Genomic DNA, 22,130 nt, shown 5'->3' with positions numbered 1-22,130 from the left:
CAGCACGATGATAGATTTAGGCATAGTCATAACAGTAATTTCATTTAAATGGTCTTCTTAGTTAAAGGGGAAGTCCCAAGTAGGTGCTGCCCACAAGAAATGCCCTTCAAATATAAACAAATAGGCTAAACAAAAGCTCAAGGATGGAAAAATGATACAAGATGATACATTAATCAAAAGAAAGCTAGAGTAGCTTAATATCAGACACAGTAATTTCAGAGCAAACAATGTGACTATGGATAAAGGAGGCCATTTCACAATGATTGTGGTGGAGGGTGGTAGAGAGAATGTAACAACACTGAATATTTATGCCCCTAAAAGCAGAGCCTCTGGGGACTTCCATGGTGGTGCAGTGGCTAAGACTCCACACTCCCAATGTAGGGGGCTGGGTTTGACCCCTGGTTAGGGAGCTAGATCCACATACTGCCACTAAGAGTTTGTATGCCGCAACTAAAGATTTTGCAAGCCTCAAGGAAGATCCAAGATGCCTCGTGCCACAATGAAGACCTGGTGCAGCCAAACAAACAAACAAATGAAAAGCCCAGAGCCTCAAAGTACAGAGAGCAAAACCTGAGGGCATCACATCAGAAAGGGATCAATCCACAATCACAGTTGGGAATTTCAAAATCCCTAACTCGGTAATGGACAGAACAAATGGACATAATGCACACAGACTCAAGCTCAGAATGTTCCTTACATCTCAGGTAAGCTCTCCTTGAAGCCTCCTTGAGGAGATCTAGGCATGCACGGCTTGGTAAGCCTTTCTGGGCATTTATCCCTGAACACAAATAAACTCCTCCGCTGTGGACATCATGACCAAATAAGGCTCTTACCCCTGGAGAATATGGCTGCTGCTACCAGCAGGAAATGTGAGTTCCTCTTATTCCATGAAAACTCCTCATGACCTAGCCAAATCTCGGATTTTGTTGATCTCAGTTACATCACGTGACCAGATTACATCTAAATTCCTTCCAGATACTGTGGTTCCCTGACTTCAGCAGTTCTATGAATGGTCATCATCCAAGGCTTCCCAGGTGGTAAAGGACCCTCCTGCCAGTGCAGGAGATGTAAGCGATGCAGGTTTGATCCTTGGGTTGGGAAGATCTCTTGGAGGAGACCACAGCTACCCACTCTAGTATTCTTGCCTGAAGAATCCCATGGGCAGAGGAGGCTGGCAGATTACAGTCCACAGGGTCGAGAAGGATCGGACACAACTGAACAATTCAAATCAGGTCTTACACTGTGAGTCCCTGGGAAGCCCGTGTGACTCCTCTGCGTAAAGTTGTGTCTATTGTGCAGAGATGGCCCTGGGACACTTTAACCTTCAAGATAAAACAGGCTGAGGTTGAACCTGTGAATAAGGGTGCTTTTGGCATTTCTCCTGATGTCTTTCTAATGGCCTTCTGTCCCCATGTCCCCACGCCTACTGTCTGCTGTGTCCAGAGAGGTGAAGGGATGCCTACCCGAGGGGGCACAGCCTGCAGGGCGGTGATGTAGTTCTCCAGGGCCAGCCGGCGGCGGTCGTTGAGCATGGCTTCCACCCTGGCCATGTGCGTCTCCACCAGCTGCTGCCTCTCGTTGGCGCTTCCTGCTCCAGAGACTCCACCTTCTCCTGGAAATGCTGCCATTACAAACACAGGCATGTGACAATCGGGAACTGGACAAATGGGATGGAGCAGCAGATTCAAGGCTTTTTTTTTTACCCTTGAATTATACACAGTATTTTATTTACATTATTTTAAATTTTAAATTATTTAAATTATTTAATTAACATCACCAAGTTAATTAGCATTGCAAATGTTACATCTAGTTATAGCTAAGGAATAGGCTCCGCGGTGAGCTTCCCTGATGGCTCCTGGTAAAGCTAACATCCTTTCTGGTAAACCAACCTTCCCTGATGGTTCAGACGGTAAAGAATCTGCCTGCAAAGATGGAGACCTGGGTTCAATTCCTGGATTGGGAAGAAGGCCTGGAGAAGGGAATGGCTACCCACTTCAGTCTTCTGGCTGGGAGAATTCCATGGACAGAGGAGCCTGGCAGGCTACAACCCTTGATACCTCAAAGAGTTGGACACGACTGAGCAACTATGCACTCAACAGGCTCAGTAGTAAGAGGAATCCGCCTGCCAATGCAGGAGATGTGGGTTCAGTCCCTGAGTTGGGAAGATCCCTGGAGAAGGAAATGGTAAACCACTCAGGATTCTTGTCTGGGCTATCTCATGGACAGAAGAGCCTGGCGGGCTACAGTCCACGGGGTCCCAAGAGTCAGACACAACTTAGTGACAAAATGGCAGCAGCATCCACAAAACACTGAGTTTTAACAAGCCCTTCAGATGATTCTGCTACTGTACTAAGTTCCAATCTTTTAAAAGTGATATCATACTTCATTCTATTCAAAGAGTTCAGTCATTTCAACATTTTGAGTAATTCAGCACGTTTTATGGGTTCTCCTCACTTCCCTGCTTTCCATCCCCAGATAATTTCTCAATGTAAATTCATTATTTTATATGGTCCCTAAAAATCGATTTGACTAACCATAATGCAGGATAAATATATGTATTCTCGAAACTCTGAATTACATGCCTGTTAAGAAAACTCCTCTCTTACTCAAAACTTTAAGAAAATGACCATGATAATCTCATGGTTTACTGAAGGTAATGTTAAGAGGAGTTCCTGTCAAAAATTCAATTTATCATGTAAATTGGCCATGGGGAAGAAGTAGCAGGAGACTATGGCAACCTAAAAGCTATATTATTAATAAAAATTGGGCTTTCGGTAATAATATGACTTTTACAGAAATGAATTATAACAAGCTGTTTGGGAGCAAATATTAGGCAGGGTTTAAGCAACTGATTTACTAGATATTGATTAGCAACAGTTGAATTTGAGAGAAATAATGAGCAATCATGCACATGAGGTTTTAGCAGACGCTGGAAAAGGTGCAGGCACTCCATCAACACGGGTTGTGGGCATGTGCTGCTCCATGGTGGATATGAGATGGGTTTACCTGGATCACTGCCTTCTTATCAGCTTTAGGCAAGTTCTTTGCTTGACGTTCTGCCTCTTCCCACTCTCTCATGACCTACGGAAGGAATAAATCAATTGAAAACCATCAATTTTTCTTTCAAATACACATTTCATGAGCTACATCACTGTTTTTTTCTACATTTGGCATTTTATTAAAAATTTGTTCTTACAGATTTTTTTTAAAATGTGAAACATTTTAAAAGTCTTTATTGAATTTGTTACAATGTTGCTTCTGTTTTATGTTTTGGCCAGGAGGCACGTGGGATCTTAGCTCGCTCACCAGGGATCAAACCCGTATCTTCTGCATCAGAAGGCGAAGTCTTAACCACCGGACTTCCAGGAAAGTTCCATACACTTGACATTTTAAATATGCAAAAAAAAAAGATCACATTCTATCCCCAGATCAATAATATCTAACCTCCCACTAAGATGTAAATAATTTGTCACAGCAGTATAGTAAACATACATGCACACATTTATTGCAAGGACACGGCCCTTTGACGGCTTCCCTGGCGACTCAGACAGTAAAGAATTGGCCTGCAATGCGGGAGACCTGGGTTTGATCCCTGGGTTGGGAAGATCCCCTGGAGGAGGGCATGGTTACCCACTCTAGTATTCTTGCCTGGAGAATCCCCATGGACAGAGGACACTGGCGTGTGACAGTCCATGGGGTCGCAAAGAGTCAGACATGACTGAGCAACTAAGCACATAGCTCTTTGAAACAAAGCTGGTTTTTTTCTTTTCCTGAGAAATAGCCGCAAGTCATTTTATTTGATGTGCACAAATGCCGATTCATAAAACGCGTAGATTTTCTGAACAAGGTTTTCCAACATTATATTCAGTATACTGGTTTTAGTCTTTGGTGAAGGTAAGTTATAAAATCTCAATTCTATATTTTTCAAACAGGACAAAGGAGAACAAAACCATACATAACATTTTATGCATGTGTATATAAGCAGTGAACACAGTGCCAAAAAGAAGTACATAATGGAGGCAGGAAAGAAGACTTCTGTTGTCACAAATCCTAAGATGCCTCCCACCGAAGAACTGAGGATGATTAGAACCTTCTGCTTGCCAAGTCAGCTCATAAACAGCAGACAATGCTCTAGATTCCTCCACACGTTCCAGGACAGTACACATTATAATGTTCTGAATGTAGCAGAAAGCATTCTTGGTAACACTAATTTAGTAACCAGGCTAATCTGTTTTTCAGGAAAATAAGACTTCCTCCTCTCATCCATAATGTTCACTTGGGATTTCTCTAAGAGAAGTTCACCCACTGATCTGAATGCAGAGGAAAAGTCTGCAGCTGTGGATGCTGTTGAAAGAAAATGATACTTGATTCTTACCACCTACAGCTTCCTTTTCCTTTTCAAGAGTACCACTCACTATCAAGTAGGGTTTTTAAAGTGTAGCTCATACCTGAGAAAGGTAAGATAAAGAAAAGAAAGATGCAGTAAGCAAAATAATGGTCTGTTGACAGCTGTGTACTTGTAGACTTGGTGGATACACAGAGCAGAGACAGTGATTTCTGTACTGTAAGAGCCTGTTATTTACAAGCACTTATTCCTAAGGAATTGTCTTTTTTCCTGACATCCTTCAAGATAACAACAACAACAAAAAAGCGTTCCATAAATAACTATGGATAGAGAAGTTCTATGAGAATATCACATCATCAAGACAGTTTTAAATTATTTATTGTTATTAGCTTTGATTCATTGTAGAAAATACAGGACAGGCTTCATGTTGCTTTCATGAAATTATGAGGAAAAAGGATGGAATGAATTTTCTATCACAAGTGCAAGTGAAAGTTGCTCAGTTGTGTCTGACTCTTGGCAACTCCATGGACTATACAGTCCATGGAATTCTCCAGGCCAGAACATGGGAGTGGGTAGCTGTTCCCTTCTTCAGGGTCTCTTCCTAACACAGGGACAGAAGCCAGGTCTCCTGCATTGCAGGCACATTCTTTACCATCTGAGCCACCAGGGAAGCCCCTATTACAAGCGAAGAGCATATAAAAAATAATCTAGCATGTTCAGAGAAAAATTGAGAGACACCAGGCTGCTATGAACAAGAACAGAATACTGAAGGAATGAAACACATTCCCCCAGATACTTCGGTGGCTCCAAGAAGTTAATGAAGGGCACTTGTGAGATGAGGCAACCGAAGGCTACTTCTACTTTATAGATGAGATAAGCCTTGCAATAAAAATACTTCAATTTCCTGCCTCGAGAATGTTCACGGCGGCTGTATTCTACTATGAATTCCTCACGTAAGGAATCTCAAAATTAGTTTGAGAGAGAAATCAAATGTTTTATTGGAATGTGAAGAACTGATTTCCTGTATTACATCTGAAATTTACCATCTCCCTTTCAATATTCAGAACTTTCAGCTTTGAGCAGGGGAATCCATGGAATAATTAAGGAGACTTACTTAGCTAAAAAAAGCCTCGATGAAAGTGAAAGAGGAGAGTGAGAAAGCTGGCTTGAAGCTCAATACTCAGAAAATGAAGATCATGGCATCTGGTCCCATCACTTCATAGGAAATAGATGGGGAAACAGTGGAAACAGTGTCAGACTTTATTTTTTGGGGCTCCAAAATCACTGCAGATGGTGATTGCAGCCAGGAAATTAAAAGACGCTTACTCCTTGGAAGGAAAGTTATGACCAACCTAGATAGCATATTCAAAAGCAGAGACGTTACTTTGCCAACAAAGGTCCGTCTAGTCAAGGCTATGGTTTTTCCAGTGGTCATGTATGGATGTGAGAGTTGGACTGTGAAAAAAGCTGAGTGCAGAAGAATTGATGCTTTTGAACTGTGGTGTTGGAGAAGACTGTTGAGAGTCCCTTGGACTGCAAAGAGATCCAACCAGTCCATTCTAAAGGAAGTCAGTCCTGGGTGTTTACTGGAAGGACTGATGCTAAAGCTGAAACTCCAGTACTTTGGCCACATCATGTGAAGAGTTGACTCATTGGAAAAGACTCTGATGCTGGGAGGGATTGGGGGCAGGAGGAGAAGGGGACAACAGAGGTGAGATGGCTGGATGGCATCACTGACTTGATGGACATGAGTTTGAGTGAACTCCGGGAGATGGTGATGGACAGGGAGGCCTGGCATGCTGGGATTCATGGGGTCGCAAAGAGTTGGACATGACTGAACTGAACTGAACTTAACTAATAAATTGAAAATAAGCATTCCTATAAAAATGAAATAAATTTTTGATTCTCAGAGCAACTGAAGAATATCTACACCTTTGTGAATAAAATAGCGTGCCTGCACCATCACACTAGGCCTACTTACTGAAAGATAGACACACAGTGGGCGCAGTAGCTCCTTTTGAACAAATGGTTTCCACTGAGGTTCACTGATAATGCATCAGATCACTCTTGACCTGCTAAATACCAGCTCCAGGATTGAGAGCTCTACAAAACCTCTTTTGTTTGATTGATTCCTCACACCAGCCTGTGAGATTAGGCATGGACATCCCCATTTTTACAAACCAGGTTAAGTTACCTGCTCAAAGTCAGGCAGGAAAAAAATGGAGAAGGACAGATGTAAACTGAGATCTCTGTGGCTCTAAAGACCATGTTACTGTCCCCTGTAGCCCAATCGGCCGTGATATAACGGCAAATCCAACAGGTGAGCTAAGTTTATTTATATTTGGTGACAGGAGAAAAGGCTGTTCCTAAGATACTGATGCTTATCTTAAAAATAACAAATGTCGAGAAAGGTCAACTTCCATTTTGAAGAACTTCATTTGAAGGATATATTAAAACCATTAAATAATACGTAATAAATGATTGGATTCTTGTATTTGCTAGATACTATTCATAACACATGTGTGTGTTAGTCACTCAGTCATGTCTGACTCTCTGTGACCCCATGGTCTGCAGCCCACCAAGCTCCTCTGTCCATGGGATTCTCCAGGCAAAAATACCGGAGTTGGCTGCCATTCCCTTTTCCGTTCACAACAGAAAACAACAAAAGTCTGTAAGTTCAGAGTTATCATGAGCCCCAACAACAAAAACACTCCAAATACCCAAACCCTTCAAATTCTCTGTATTTGTAAGAAAACAAATAACAAAAACTATAATAAAAATCATTTTAAAACATGATATTTTTAAATTAAAAATTCTCTAGATCTAGACTGCACAGTGGCCCCCTATAGTCTTATAAAGCAATTTTCCACTGCATGCACAGAAGTATCAGTATCATTTGGATTTATAGGTCTTCAAAGACTTGGCTGCTTCATGCAGAGAAAATGACAACTAATACAGAGAGATTTAGGAGGCAGGCAAGTTCAAAGTCAAACAGTGCCCAGAATTCAGTACATTAAATTATGATGATAAATGTTGATCTCAAGCATCTCATACTTCCATGATCACTGGGATGTAACAGACAACATTCTCTGCTCCAGGATAACATTCTTTAAATTATCTCAGATATGGGTAATGACTAGAAGACAAAGAAAGTCCATCAAAACATATATGAACGAAGTCATGGCTTAAACAGGTGTGCTAAACTGAAATGAAGTTACTCTTCTGGAGAGATCTATAGTATCTGAAAAGAATATTTGACATCCGTTTAATTCATAGAATCAAAATGACCAATAAATACTGAGAAGAATTCAGAATCTGTCTTTTCTTTAAAAAAATAGTGATTAGGTGGGTTCAAGATAGAAGTGTAAGGTTAGGAAGGCACCTTATACACATGTATAGGGACTGAACAATTATAATCCACCTGGAGGAATAAAACTGGCAAGCAAAATATTTAATTAAATACAAAGAGGAATGACTTTGTCCCACTCTGAGGACTATGTGACTGTGAGCAATGACTGAGAAGCGTTCACGTGAAGAAGAGTTGGTTCCTTTCCAGAGTTCAACGCTGAGACCAAAGAGAAGTCCACGATGAGCTGAACGTGTGTTGAGCAGAGTGGTTTAAGGCTGCCTATACGAGGATGTTGGCAGTTGAGGTAGGAGAGGAAGTACAGAAGGCTGGAGTTGGGGTGCAGGGGGTTGGGGTGCCTGGGCAGGCACTGGAAATGCCAAGCCGTGCATTCAGTGTTTATTTTTTTATCATTCTTTTTGGGGGCCCCATTCTCTCATAAGTGGATCCTGAGGGCAATAAGAAGGTCCTAAAAGCTTCACAAACAAGCAATGAGACCGGACTGAAGTTTCAAAGATGTCTTTTCTGTGGCAACAAGTGTGGCGGGTGATACTCATCGTTCTTAATTGTGATTCTATATTGTTTGTATCTTTCCTAAAGAAAATCCTATTATTCAGAAGAACTGGCTTCAGGTGAAACCTCACTATTCCACTCTAGCTAGCTTTCTAGTTTATTTTTTTTTACTTTTACTTATTTTTTGGCTGAGCTGCACAGCATGTGGGATCTTAGTTCCTTGACCAGGATCAAACCCACACCCTTCACAGTGGAAGTTCAGAGTCTTAACCATTAAAGCACCATGGAAATCCCTAGCTACCTTTCTAGTTCAATTTGCTTTTAAGTTTTCATCATAGGCAACAACTATACCTGCACCTTATACTCTAGAGCCCAAGTACTGTAATTATGGGGTTTTTCCTTTAATGTTATTATTCCTGCTGCTGCTGCTAAGTCACTTCAGTCATGTCCAACTCTGTGCGACACCATAGACGGCAGCCCACCAGGCTCCCCGATCCCTGGGATTCTCCAGGCAAGAACACTGGAGTGGGGTGCCATTTCCTTCTTCAATGTTATTATTCCTAAGTAGTTCCAAATACTCTGATGACTCATTAAAAAAAAAAAGTGTCTTTCCAGACACATTAGAAGTTCTATGGTTAAATACAGGTTTTATTTTTATTTAGGTAGGTGAAGCCAACAGAGGAGAAGACCACTGCCACTGAAAAAACTTTAAGTCACAGTTCCCAAGAGGAGGTGACATGTCATGCCATGTGGCAGAGGGTCAGGGGGGTTGAGGGTGACACAGAAAAGCACCAGGGAGGTCAGCAGGCAAAGGGAGTGAAGGAAAACTGTGGGAGGAACCTTCACTGTGGCTTTTGTGGGAAGAAATGTGCAAGGCAGGGTAGGCAGGCTTAATGGGTATAAAACTGGCTAGTGTGAATACTCTGGATGGGCGCTGGGGTACGGGGGCTGTCCCGCATTGTCTGATACTTAGCCTTGGGGTGGGAAGGGCAGGTGATAGTGGACTGAAGTGTAAGAGACTGTAAAGAGGGTAGCTGAGGGGTACGGCCTTTGGATTGGTGGCTGTGATTATGAAAGGAGCCCTTGCAGGCCAGTCATCTGCTAACCCTAGGAAGTGGCCAGCCCTGGGAGGGACAATCTCCCTGGGATTAGGAAGGCCTCAGATGTCAAATCACCAGAAAACTAAAAAGGTATGACCAATGTCCTCTACTAAAGACAGATTATGATCTTACAAAATTTATGCCAGGTTCATGAATCTTGTTCAGTGTTTATCAAGAGAACTTTGAAGTATATGTGCTTAACATGACAAAAATCAGTCACATCTTCTGATATTTACAAAATATTAACACCAAAAAAGTGTGGTTGACTTTAACCTGAGATCTTTCTTCATTCACTCATGTATGTTTCTTAAATATAACTTTTCCTATTATTTCTTCATACAGACTACAAGTTGGAAAGGTGATTGGAAGTAAGTGATGGACACATATTTGTTTAATGACTGAAGAATCTAGAAAGGGCTAAAATCCTCAGTATTATCTACCTCTAACTGCTCAGAAGGTTAAGAATCTGAAAGCAATGCAGAAGACCTGGGTTCAGTCTCTGGGTTGAGAAGATCCCCTGGAGAATTCCATGGACAGAGAAACCTGGAGGGCTGCAGTCCATGGATTGCAACCAACACTTTCACTTTCAATGCAATATCCAGCACCTGGTAGCAGGCATACCTTAATTTGTGGTTGGTATTACTACATACAAATTCTACAGGAGGAAATGGCAACCCACTCCAGTATTCTTGCCTGGAGAATCCCATGGGCAGAGCAGCCTGGCAGGCTAATGCCTACGGGGTCGCAAGAGGCAGACATGACTTAGCAACTAGACTACCACCACATATGAATTAGCTGTTTTGGATATGAATTTTTAATTTGTTTTGTTTTAGAAACAACGCGATTTTTAAAAAACTTTTTTTTTTTTTTTTAATGGCAATTTTCCAGTATTCTTGCCTGTGAAATCCCATGGACAGAGGAGCCTGGCAGGCTACAGTCCATTGGGTTGAAAAAGAGTTAGATGCAACTGAGCATACATGCCAGACATCCTGAAATGTGAAATCAGGTGGGCCTTAGGAGGCATCACTAACAAAGCTAATGGAGGTGATGGAATTGAGCTATTTCAAATCCTGAAATATGATGCTATTAAACTGCTGCACTCAATATGCCAGCAAATTTGGAAAACTCAGCAGTGGCCACAGGACTGGAAAAGGTCAGTTTTCATTCCAATCCCAAACAAAGGCAATGCCAAAGAATGTTCAAACTACCGCACAATTGTACTCATCTTACATGCTAGCAAAATAATGCTCAAAATTCTCCAAGCCAGGTTTCAACAGTACATGAAGAACCGTGAACGTCCAGATGTTCAAGCTGGGTTTAGAAAAGGCAGAGGAACCAGAGATCAAATTGCCAACATACGCTGGATCATCGAAAAAAGCAAGGGAGTTTCAGAAAAACATTTATTTCTGCTTTATTGACTATGCCAAAGCCTTTGACTGTGTGGATCACAACAAACTGTGCAAAATTCTTCAAGAGATGGGAATACCAGACCACCTTATCTGCCTCCTGAGAAATCTGTATGCAAGTCAAGAAGCAACAGTTAGAACTGGACATGGAACAACAGACTCTTCCAAACTGGGAGAGGAGTACATCAAAGCTATATATTATCACCCTGGTTATTTAACTTACATGCAGGGTACATCATGCAAAATGCCAGGCTGGATGAAGCACAAGCTGGAATCAAGATTGTCGGGAGAAATATCAATAACCTCAGATACGCAGATGACACCAATCTTATGAGAGAAAGCAAAGAGGAACTAAAGAGCCCCTTGATGAAAATGAAAGAAGAGAGCAAAAACATTGGTTAAAAACTCAACATTTAAAAAAAACTAAGATTATGACATCCAGCCCCATCACTTCATGGCAAATAGATGGGGAAATAATGGAAACAGTGAGAGGCTTTATTTTTAGGGCTTCTAAATCACATTTTTGGGGCTTCCTTCATAGCTCAGTCAGTGAAAATCTGCCTGCAATGCAGGAAACCTGGGTTCGATTCCTTGATCAGGAAGATCCCCTGGAGAAGGAAATGGCAACCCACTCCAGTATTCTTCCCTGGAGAATCCCAAGGACAGAGGAGCCTGGCAGGTTACATTCCATGGGGTTGCAAAAGTCAGACACGACTTAGTGACTAAACCACCATCAAAATCACTGCAGATGGTGACCGCAGCCATGAAATTAAAAGACGCTTGCTCCTTGGAAGAAATCTATGACCAACCTAGACAGCATATTAAAAAGCAAAGACATTACTTTGCCGACAAAGTCAAAGCTATGGTTTTTCCAATAGTCATGTATGGATGTGAGAGTTGTACTACAAAGAAAGCTGAGCACCGAAGAATTCATGCTTTTGAACTGTGGTGTTAGAGAAGACTCTTGAGAGTCCCTTGGACTTATGGAGATCCAACCAGTCCATCCTAAAGGAAATCAGTCCTGAATATTCATTGGAAGAACTGATACTGAAGCTGAAGCTCCAACACTTTGGCCAGCTGATGGGAAGAACTGCCTCATTAGAAAAGACTCTGATGCTAGGAAAGATTGAAGGCAGGAGGAGATGGGGATGACAGAGGATGAGATGGTTGGATGGCATCACCTACTCAATGGACATGAGTTCAAGCAAGCTCCGGGAGTTGGTGATGGACAGGGAAGCCTGGCATGCTGCAGTCCCTGGGGCTGCAAAGAGTTGGACACAACTGAATGACTGAACTGAACTGAGCACACATGCACGATTTTAAAAAACCAGGGTTTTCAGGCCAGTGTAGTGAAAAAAGCATTGTACCAGGAGCAAGATACGCTTGGGTTCCAAATGTCTCTCTGAGAAGCCAAACTCTTGAACCTTTATTGCATTATCTATCATTTATAGGACTAGATGACTAATGGGACTAGATCATTATGATGTACTTTGGTTTTAAGCTCCTATAGTCTTATGAATTAACTCTGTAAGAAATGTTAGGCTCAAAGTTTATTTCATATGAAAATATTCATCTTTGCTAAAGAACATTTTAAGGGATTTAAATTTAGGACATCATGGTTATAGGACCACCCTAAACACAGAATGACAAAACCATCAAGAAAGATGTACATACAACTTAATTTGTGCCAACAAAATTTTACTATAGTGCTATACCAAGATCTTTCCTAGGTGGCAAGTTCAAGGACAATGCAAAAAACCCCCAAATCAGTGCCCTTATAGGAAACACTTAAAATATTATGTCTTTAAGATCTGGATCAAATTAAAGGCCCTTACCCCAGGGGGCTTCCCTGGTGGCTCAGTGGTAAAGAATCTACCTGTCAATGCATGAGACAAGGGTTTGATCTCTGGGTCAGGAAGTTCACTTGGAGAAGGAAATGGCAACCCAGTATTCTTGCCTGGGAAATCCCATGGACAGAAGGAGGCTGGTGGGCTACAATCCACGGGGTTGCAAAGAATTGGACATAATTCAGCGACTAAAGAACAACCACCACTGACCCCTTGGCATTCGTTAGTCACAGGGCCCCTGGCGAGACAGAGACGGGGCAAATCCAGATTTCCCAGTGTGGTAGGGCTAAAGGATGGAGAGCCACATGTACCTGGGACATCCTCTCGCGGTGCTTGGCCTCCAGCCTCTCCTTGGCTTTCTGGAAATGGGCGTGTTCATTCTCATCTCCAGGAGTCTCAAGATACTTGTCAACGGCGTCAGGGGTGCTCGCTGCTGTTGTAGGAACTATAACACAGAAGGAAAGAAGGTTTAAGGAGAGTGACAGAACATCCAGTCATTTCAAAAGAAAACCTTATTTTCTGATTGTTCCAGAACAAAGAATTTAGTAAAGAAGCACGAACAAGATGTTAATGCCGTTTAAAAGACCATGAGACATTTTGCAGCACAGTATGGGTGTCTTTCACCCCTTTTAAGAATAAGGTGAAGGAAAATCTGGAAAATAGTTCTTTTTTGTGATTTTAATATCTTTAAAATTCCCTGCAAAACAAGCATGCATAGAGCAAAAACAGTTGTTTAACACAGATATGCTGCATCAGATCCCTATGTTTTGAGACAGTAATGTTTGTAATCCTGAAAGTAAATGGTGGTATCAACATCACACCTTAAGATTTCTGAAAAGGGCAAGGAAATCTCAAAATCAGCATACTGCAGAATAACTGCACCTCAGAATGAAGAAAATCCTACACTGGATTTTAGATATCTGGTCAGAAAGTATCTGAAACATTACTGAAAAATTCATAAATGTCAATACGTTCATTTTTGAAATCACAAAAGGAGCTTTCTATCTTCACAATTTGGCAGTAGTCAACCAATTCATTACAGCAGTTGTCAAAAGGAAACTGATTTCTATTTTGAATTCCACTAAGACTGCTGAGGGATATTCCTGAATTGCAACACATACTGCTATATTATGTAGAAAAATAAATACCCATAAAATTGAAGAGTGTATGTACTATAAAGCAAAGATGTCTGAAGTTCATGAGCCGAGTAAATTATAATGCCTATACCAGCAGTTTTACAAAAGATCAGTAATGACTAGTGAGAATTCAGAGCATTTATGAGCCTATTAAAAAAAAAACCCAACATGAAAAGAAAACAAGATTTTGATTTAAAGAAGAAAGCATGTTCAACCCAAAAAATGAAATTAGGTGTTTTCACTATATTCTCAAGCCAAATCAATTTAAGTGTTTTATTCAAAAGATTAGTCAACCATCACCAATCTAAGTATTCTTCTTTGCTAACCTTACCTGATTACTTTATTATTATATTTGAGATCTAATATTACAAAAAGAACTTAAGTGAGAAGAATTAATTGCTAGCTCATTTTGAAGCTAAACAGTAAGATAAGTATCTTTTACACATGTTTGGAAGATTGAAGGCAAAAGGAGAAGCGGGGGCAGAAGATGAGATGGTTGGTTGGTATCACCAACTCAATGGACATGAGTTTGAGCAAACTCGGGGAGATAGTGGAGAACAGGGAAGCCTGGAGTGCTTCATGGGGTTTCAAAGAGTCAGACAGAAGTCCATGACTGAACAGCAAGGGGAAAAAAAACATCTGGAATGTTCCCATCTAAAGGCTCTAAAACAAGAACGCTTTCTTGTTATGTAATTAAATAATGAATCTAATCTTAAAGAGAGAACTATTCATTCTTATTTCTTTCCTTCTACTTCAATCACTGTGTAATAATTCTTTTCTAAAAAAAATAAAAGCAGTTTAGTTGTCAATCCAGATGTTTTTCTGAAGTGGAAGGAAGGAGGCAGGGCATATTACTGAAATTTTTTTTCCCCAAAATACCAGGGGATTTTTGAGTTGACTGGTCTGAAATTGGCAGAGGGTATATGTATTGAAAGACATCAGCCCCCATCTTCTGTGTAATAGACAAGGGAGTATGTATTCAGCCGCAAAAAGGAAAAAAGGAGGAAAAGAACACCAACTGTGTAATCGGGCACACCATGGTTTCAATCACAGCTTGATTCAGTCTTTCTTAGATGAGCTGTGACCCAGGGCAAGTGACTTAAGCACTCCATGTTCCAGTTTATTCATCTATCCAGTGGTGACAACATGCCAACTTATTAGGAGTGCTGGGAAAATGAGATGCCGCCCCACGTGTCTGTCACTCCACAGAAAGGGTGGTACACAGGGCGCTTCATTCACGTTAGCACCCTGCCCTTCTCCTTTGCTCACTGTTCTATCCTAATTCAAATCTTAGCACTTATCCTAACCACGGGAAGAACCAGCTACTTTTATTTCACATCTACTGAAAATGAATTACACATAGGACCATGAGGTACCATGGAGAGGAAAAAAAATATGTACTTTTCTAAAAAATCTTCAGTATGATTTGCATAAAAGGCTGAAATTACTAAAAATGTATCCTAATTTTTAAGACTGAGAAATAATTTTCAATTAAGTTTTTTTGGCTTAAAAACAAAGGTACATGTTTTTCTGCATCAACTTAAGCAAATCAATATGCAATATGCATATATTGATATGCATGTCATGTCCCCACCTGACATGGAAGTAGTATTTAGCATTTTTCCCAAGGTTTTAATCATTTTCTCATCTTTGCTGACAGCAAATGAGAACAAATTAAAGTTCTTTTGGCATAGTATAATCTGGCAGAATGCTATAATTAGGCTAACTGTATTTTACATTTTGGATAAATGAAAATGTATAAAGGTTTAGGGTCATATTCACAGATCAAGATAGCCAACAGTTGTAATGTGCTGTAACCATAGCATGGCACCCTGTTTGGAAAACTGAAATTGTAAAAGTTACAAGTAGGAAGTAACTTATGGTTTTCTCCAGCTCTTATAATTTGCAGATCTACTGTTTTATGGAAAGAGAGAAACACTACAATCTGAATCCACTGTAATCTTATTAGCCTAAGTTGAAATGTAGCATTGTAATATTAAGAATTAAAGAATAATGAAGAAATCAGCAAGCAAGTTATATTAACAGGATGAAAAATATTTAAAGTACTAAAACAAATTTTGGGAACAAGGAAGTAAATACAAATCTTTTATTACAAATGTATTTCATTTAATTGAGGAATCTTTCTCAGTAAATCCTTGTTGCTGGCCCCTGATGCTTCCTTTGGTTGAAGACTTTAAGAGAAGCTGTCTTTCTTTCCTTTTCTTTTTAATTTTTTGGCCATGCTGTGGCATGTGGGATCTTAGTTCCCCAATCAGGAACTGAACCTGTGATCCCTGAAGTGGAAGCTCAGAGTCCTAACCATGGGACCACCAGAGAATTCTTTCTTTTAATTTTTAATTCAAACTTCTTAGTCATTCACACTTGCCCTCTATCTCAATTGGTGTAAGTCATTGAAAATTTCCTGTACTCACACCAATCAGAAATCAGATCACTGTCTAGTCAAGGAGAGATGAATGATACATCTTCATATTTTAAAATAAATGTAGTATACTGTTATGACCGCCCTGCAGCTGGTGAGGAGAAAGGGGAAAATGTTGCAAGTTTGTTCAGAGAGCTCAGCATCTATGTCCTTAATTTTCCTACATCCTACAGACATGGTCACACCAGGACTGGCCATTATTTTGTGATTGAGTCCATGGTAGAACAGAGAGATGATAAGAAGCATGGCAGGCAGGGGCAGGAAAGCCTGTGCCCTACTGCCCCTACCCTTTCAAGGTGCTTCCTTTGGGGGAAGGAACATCAAGGAATGTCAGGAATGTTCCAGGCCACAGGGGAACAGGAAGCTGTATACCACTGGTCACTTAAACCACTTTAGAAAATAGAAACTAACTGGAGAGTTTATTTTTGTTGCATTTTTTAAAAAACAAAAAACATAAAGCAGTTATCCTGTTCAGAGACCTCTGAGATTCCTTAAAAACTGTGATACAGGCTCAGATTTCCAGGTTGGCCAAATAATAATATCCTCCATTCATTAGTGTCTACTGTGCTACGGACTTTACTGTGTTCTCATTTAATGGGTGGGGAGGAAAAAAACATTAGCCTGTTACACGTTTATTGTGTAGAAAGGAAAGACTATCAACAACTTACTCACATCCCTAGACACACACAAGTAAGTCTGAATTCAGGATTGGGTAAACCATAAAGAGGCTATAAAGTTAATATTTAAGCAGTAAGGGGCTAATCCATCGACATGTCTGGGGAACTGGGAAAGGTTTGGTTTGTTAATGAACAACCTGTATTGGCAAAAGATATGCTTTGTTATGATAACCGCTAGCCTATTTTGTAACAAATAGTTTCCTGCTCTGAATACTATCTGGTGGATGACCTCCAACCAGCCTTCAGCAGCAGCAGTAGGGCTATGATAAACAGAGGTCAGGAGAGAGAGCTCCTTGAGCTTGAATCTGAATGACTTTTAGCCTGTGGTCTCTGTTCACGCTCCTTCGTGCCTCCTGCAAGCATGCCCACTCGGTCTATTCGCCCTTCTGCGGAAAATCAGCCTTAACCATCTTCAGCTCTAACTTATGACTTCCAGCTGCCAAATCATTAGCAGCCCACTCAATCATGTGCATAGGCATTTAACTTTTAAGGGACCTTCATATTGCTTTTCTTAGTCTAGTCTCATCACAGCTTCATAGAATATAGTTGTATTCCTTTTAATACTAAGAATGGGTGTCTAAAGTAATACCAAATAAAAACACGAAACAGAAATGCAGTTTCGATTCATAGCATGTGACTGCCACAGTCTGAAACATCCTGCTTCCAAGAATTCAGTGGCATTCTGGGTGAGTAATGCTTTCAAGAAGGTTCCTGTTGTTTTTCTTTTTTGCAACCCTGGGAGGTTAGAGGTATCTGAGAAGCTGCATAGCGGCTGGGATGTAGACTCCGCCGTCTCGAGTGTGTGCCTGTTCATTTCTTTATTCCTCCACTCAACAAATCAACAAATATTACAGCCCCTAAAACCCATGGCAGAAACCAGTGAGTGAAACAAAGACCGGTTTCCTGGTGGAGTTACATTCTAGTGAGAGAAACAAACAGCACTGTACACACACCAAGACAACAGTAAATCACATTGTTACAATGTGATCTGTATTGTGAAGACAAAGAAACAAGAGCAGGGTTAAGGAAAAATAGGAGTGCCAGGAAGGTGGGGGGAGACTGCAGCAGTAAGTAGGCGGCCAGGCTCGGCCTAATTCACAAGGTGAGGTTTACACGAAGAGCTGAACTGAAGTCTTATTTCCGAGTTACCTGCTGGAAGAACAGGCTGATGAAGAAACTAGCGCAAAGGCCTTTGGAGGTGAGTGTGCCTGGCAAATCCCAAGAGGAGCAAGGTCTGTGTGACCAGAAGCGAGGAAGCAAGTGAGACAGGGCGAAAGGAAAAGGCGACAGACTATGAAGGGCCTTGAAGCCACGGTAAGGACTGTGAGAAGCCCACGGGGGTTGTCTGGAGGAGAGAAGACTGATGTGATGTGTTCTAAGAGGATCATTTCAGGGACTTTGCTGGTGGTTCAGTGGTTAAGACGTCACCTTGCAATGCTGTGGGTGTGGGTTCGATTCCTGGTTGGGGAGGTAAGATCCCACATGCCCTGGGGCCAAAAAAAACACAACATAAAACAGAAGCAATATTGTAAAAAAAAATCCAATAAAGATCTTAAGAAATGGTTCACATCAAAAATAAATAAATAATAAAAGGACTGTTTTGTCTGCTAAGGGACAAAGCAGAAGGTGATCTTTCAAGAGTATTAATAAAAGATGAAGATGAGGATGGCTTGGAAAGTTAGCAGGGAAGTGGTGAGGGGTTCTCATGGAAGGTACCGCCAATGCCCACATACAGAGCCATGAGAAAGGGCATAGGTTGGCTTCTTTTTCTCACCCCTGAATGCTGTTTCCTAAACCACAGACCACAGGTAACCTAATACTAAAGGTTAGTATTGTTTTCACAAGTCGGTGAAGGTTCACTTCAGTTTTGATAACGATGCATCCATGCCTATCACAACATTTCCACTTCACACTGTAATCTCTGTTAGTATCAGCCACAGCTCTACTTTTTGAGGGGGTGAGGATGGTGGGGGAGAAAAGTGGATTTGCTTTCAATTTATTACAAACTCTGGCACTGCACCCGATGTTCCTGCCACAAAACTCCACTACCATCATTGGTGACATGGTGCCAAGGAAACATCTTCATCCCTTTGTTTCCTCCTAGAAAATTTAATAATTTAAAGGGAAGTTACTTCAAATAAAGATGCCTATTGTCTTTGGATGTGGTGGCTGTTGTTCAGTCGCTAAGTCCTGTCTGACTTTGCGACCCCATGGACCGCAGCGCGCCAGGCTTCCCTGTCATTGACCATCTCCGGGAGTTTGCTCAAACTCATGTCCATTGAGTCAGCAATGCCATCCAACCATCTCATCCTCTGTCGCCCCCTTCTCCTCTTGCCCTCAGTCTTTCCCTGCATCAGGGTCTTTTGCGATCAGTTGGCTCTTCCCATCAGGTAGCCAAGATGGGATGTGGCAGAGATCCCTTTCTTAGCACAGATGGAGAACCCCTGTGTCAGGGACACAATCAAATTTAGCTGCAAAGGCACCAAATGCTCATTTATGCTCATTTTAGTTCTGATTTTGTAATCACTGCATAATACTCCCTGTCATAGTCATAGTAAAGACAGCAAGAACTGGGTATCAGAGACATGGCCCTGATTGTGCAAAATTGCCCTGATCATTTTGATATCTGTTCATTTCCTCAATCTCTAGGGGTGACACATAATTTTAAGGCACAGGATACAAAAGGAGAAACCATCTTCAAACACTAACAACTATGACTACCTCTCTAAGCAGACACCCATGAATGGCATTTAGTCAATATATACATGTTAGATTCTAGCAAGAAAATTTGGTGGGTCTCCTTTCAGCAGCAAAAAGGCAATTTATCTCTATAGCATTGACAACCCAAGATAAGAGTAAATTAAGACCTACCCAGTCACTGCCCTATCACTGAAAATCCTATTTTATATGGAGCTAGCAATGCAGTCACACGAACTGACTGTGATTTATATGATGGGTGGCAATAAGGGTAATTGATATGTACGGAATAAAAACCTGTAAAGGAAGATTTGATGAAAAAATTTCATCTCGCAACATGGCAGAGTATATAGACTGCCACCCCAACTTTAAAAAAAAAAAGAAAAAAAGTCTATTCCTCCAACTGCAAAATAATGAAAATCCCTAATGCCTTCTAAGCTCAAATATTTATCAAGTCCTAGTTAGATGAGACATATATAACGTGCAAATAAAGTTTGTGATCTTTACATGTGATACCGGACTCTCTACAAGAAAAAAAAAAAGAACAAAAGCACTTCCATGGATATGCCCTTGTATCACGCTTATTTTATAGTCAGTGCAATCATAGTTGGCAGGTTATCGATGCATTGTGTGGACAGAAGGTAATAAAAATGTTATCTGGGCTGTGTTTACTCTAGTCAAGCTTTATTTCTTTTTTATGTCTTATGGACAAGTACTGACAGGGGAATTTTGTCAAATATGTGAAATGAGATGAATGCTGGTGTGATTTTTGTTAATATTTACACCCTATTTAGCGCAATGCACCAAAACCTAAGAGCAAGTTCAGTCTGAATCTGAAAACCATGTGTGAAGTCACAGTGACATTCGCTGGCATTCAGGACATCGTAAGCTTCAGTTACTGTATTTTTGTCAACTTGTCAGAGCTGGGCTCCATTTCATTCACAGTGGACCATAAAGGGATGACCTTCCATAGTCACCTGACGCTCAGTAGATGAGTTCAAAAAGTCAAGATCTTCAGTATTGTCCACTTTCATAGAGACTGTCGATCTCTGGGTCAGGAAGATCCACTGGAGGAGGAAATGGCAACCCGCTCCAGCATTCCTGCCTGGGAAATCCCATGGACAGAGAAGCCTGGTGGGCTACAGTCCATGGGGCTACCAAGAGCTGGACACAGCTGAGTGACGCACATAGCCATGAAAGCCGATAGAGTTCTTAACCTCTATGGAGGTCTTCAGGATAAAACTAGTTTCATTCTTTGTCAGTCTCTCACAGCAATCTTTCCCTTCACTTGTGCATTTTGTTTTATTTAATTCTGGCACATCCTTGAGTCTCATCATATTGATTAAACTGTCAACTTATTGAAGGCAAGTATTGGGTTAACTTTGCTGGGGTCCCTCGAAATTAAAGTTAGTAGCAACATGTCCCAGGCTCAACGGGCTTATTAAATCAGGCGTTGGCCTGCTGGTCTCTTTTGCTAAATAAAGTTTTATTGGAACACAGCTGTATCTATTCATTTACCTATTGTATGAGAATGCTCTCACACTATTACTGCCAAGTTGAGTACTTATAACAGAGACCATTTGCCTGCACAACCTAAAATATTGACTCACTGGCCTTTTATAGAAAATATTTGCTGACTTTCTTTTCCCTGAATTTCATACAATTTTTATTATGGTAAAATATACATAACATACTATATACTATATTCACATAACTTGGAGGTTATTTTGTATGATGACTGGGATCGAACATAATGTACATAATTTTAATTTATTTATTAAACTTTTTATTTTATATTGGACTGTGCATGTTAGTCACTCAGTCGTGTCCAACTCTTTGCAACTCCACGCACTGTAGCCCGCCAGGCTTCTCCGTCCATGGAATTCTCCAGGCAAGAATTCTGGAGTGGATTACCATTCCCTTCTCCAGAGGAACTTCCCAACCCAGGGATCGAACCCTGGTTTCCTGCCTCACAGGCAGATTCTTTACTGTTTGAGCTATAGGGAAGTCTTCTATATTGGGATATAGCCAATTAACAATGTTATGATAGTTCAGGTGGACAGCAAACAGACTCCGTCAAATATACCCATGTATCCATTCTCTCCCTAATTCCCCTCCCATCTGGGCTGTCACATAACATTGAGCAGAGTTCCTTGTGCTATATAGTAGGTCCCTGTTGATTATTCATTTGAAATACAGCAGTGTGTACATGTCAATCTCAAACTCCTTAACTATCCCTTTTCCCCATTGCTGACTCTTACTGAGCTATCCACTTCTTCTTTGGAAAGAGCTAAGGAAGAGAGCACACATGTAAGGGCATTTTTTATTGTTCTTAGTAAATGAGTTTTTTTTTTTAAATGCTGGTTTGCTGAGCAAATCAATTGTTTTCAATCTTTGGTTTTTTCACTGTGATAGTCTGGTGGAAAAAAGCATTGCTTTTATCATGACAATTTCTGGATACGAAAGACATGGCTTCTCATACTTGTCAATGGAACAGAATTTACTGGCACTGATGTAGCACATAATTTAATGCACCATTGTATCTTTTAATGCTTTTAATTGTTTTTAGTAATGCCTGGCAGTTTCATAAGAAACATCAGAGTTCCATTAGTATGAGAGAATG

At 40.8% G+C, this 22,130-nt stretch overlaps 1 protein-coding gene across 1 annotated transcript in view; it reads right to left on the bottom strand.

Annotated features, from left to right (window-relative positions):
• The window catches only part of APP (amyloid beta precursor protein), a 312,665-nt gene that overhangs the window by 96,499 nt on the left and 194,036 nt on the right, over positions 1-22,130 (bottom strand). The window contains 4 exon segments of the mRNA XM_070367423.1: positions 1,464-1,585; positions 1,588-1,621; positions 3,007-3,081; positions 12,869-13,002. Of these exon segments, the coding sequence (XP_070223524.1) occupies positions 1,464-1,585; positions 1,588-1,621; positions 3,007-3,081; positions 12,869-13,002 (365 nt within the window).

The sequence above is a fragment of the Bos mutus genome, chromosome 1 (assembly GCF_027580195.1).
Source record: "Bos mutus isolate GX-2022 chromosome 1, NWIPB_WYAK_1.1, whole genome shotgun sequence".
NCBI lineage: Eukaryota > Metazoa > Chordata > Mammalia > Artiodactyla > Bovidae > Bos > Bos mutus.
Note: the sequence above shows the minus strand (reverse complement) of the source record. Positions and strands in the feature narration are given on the sequence as shown.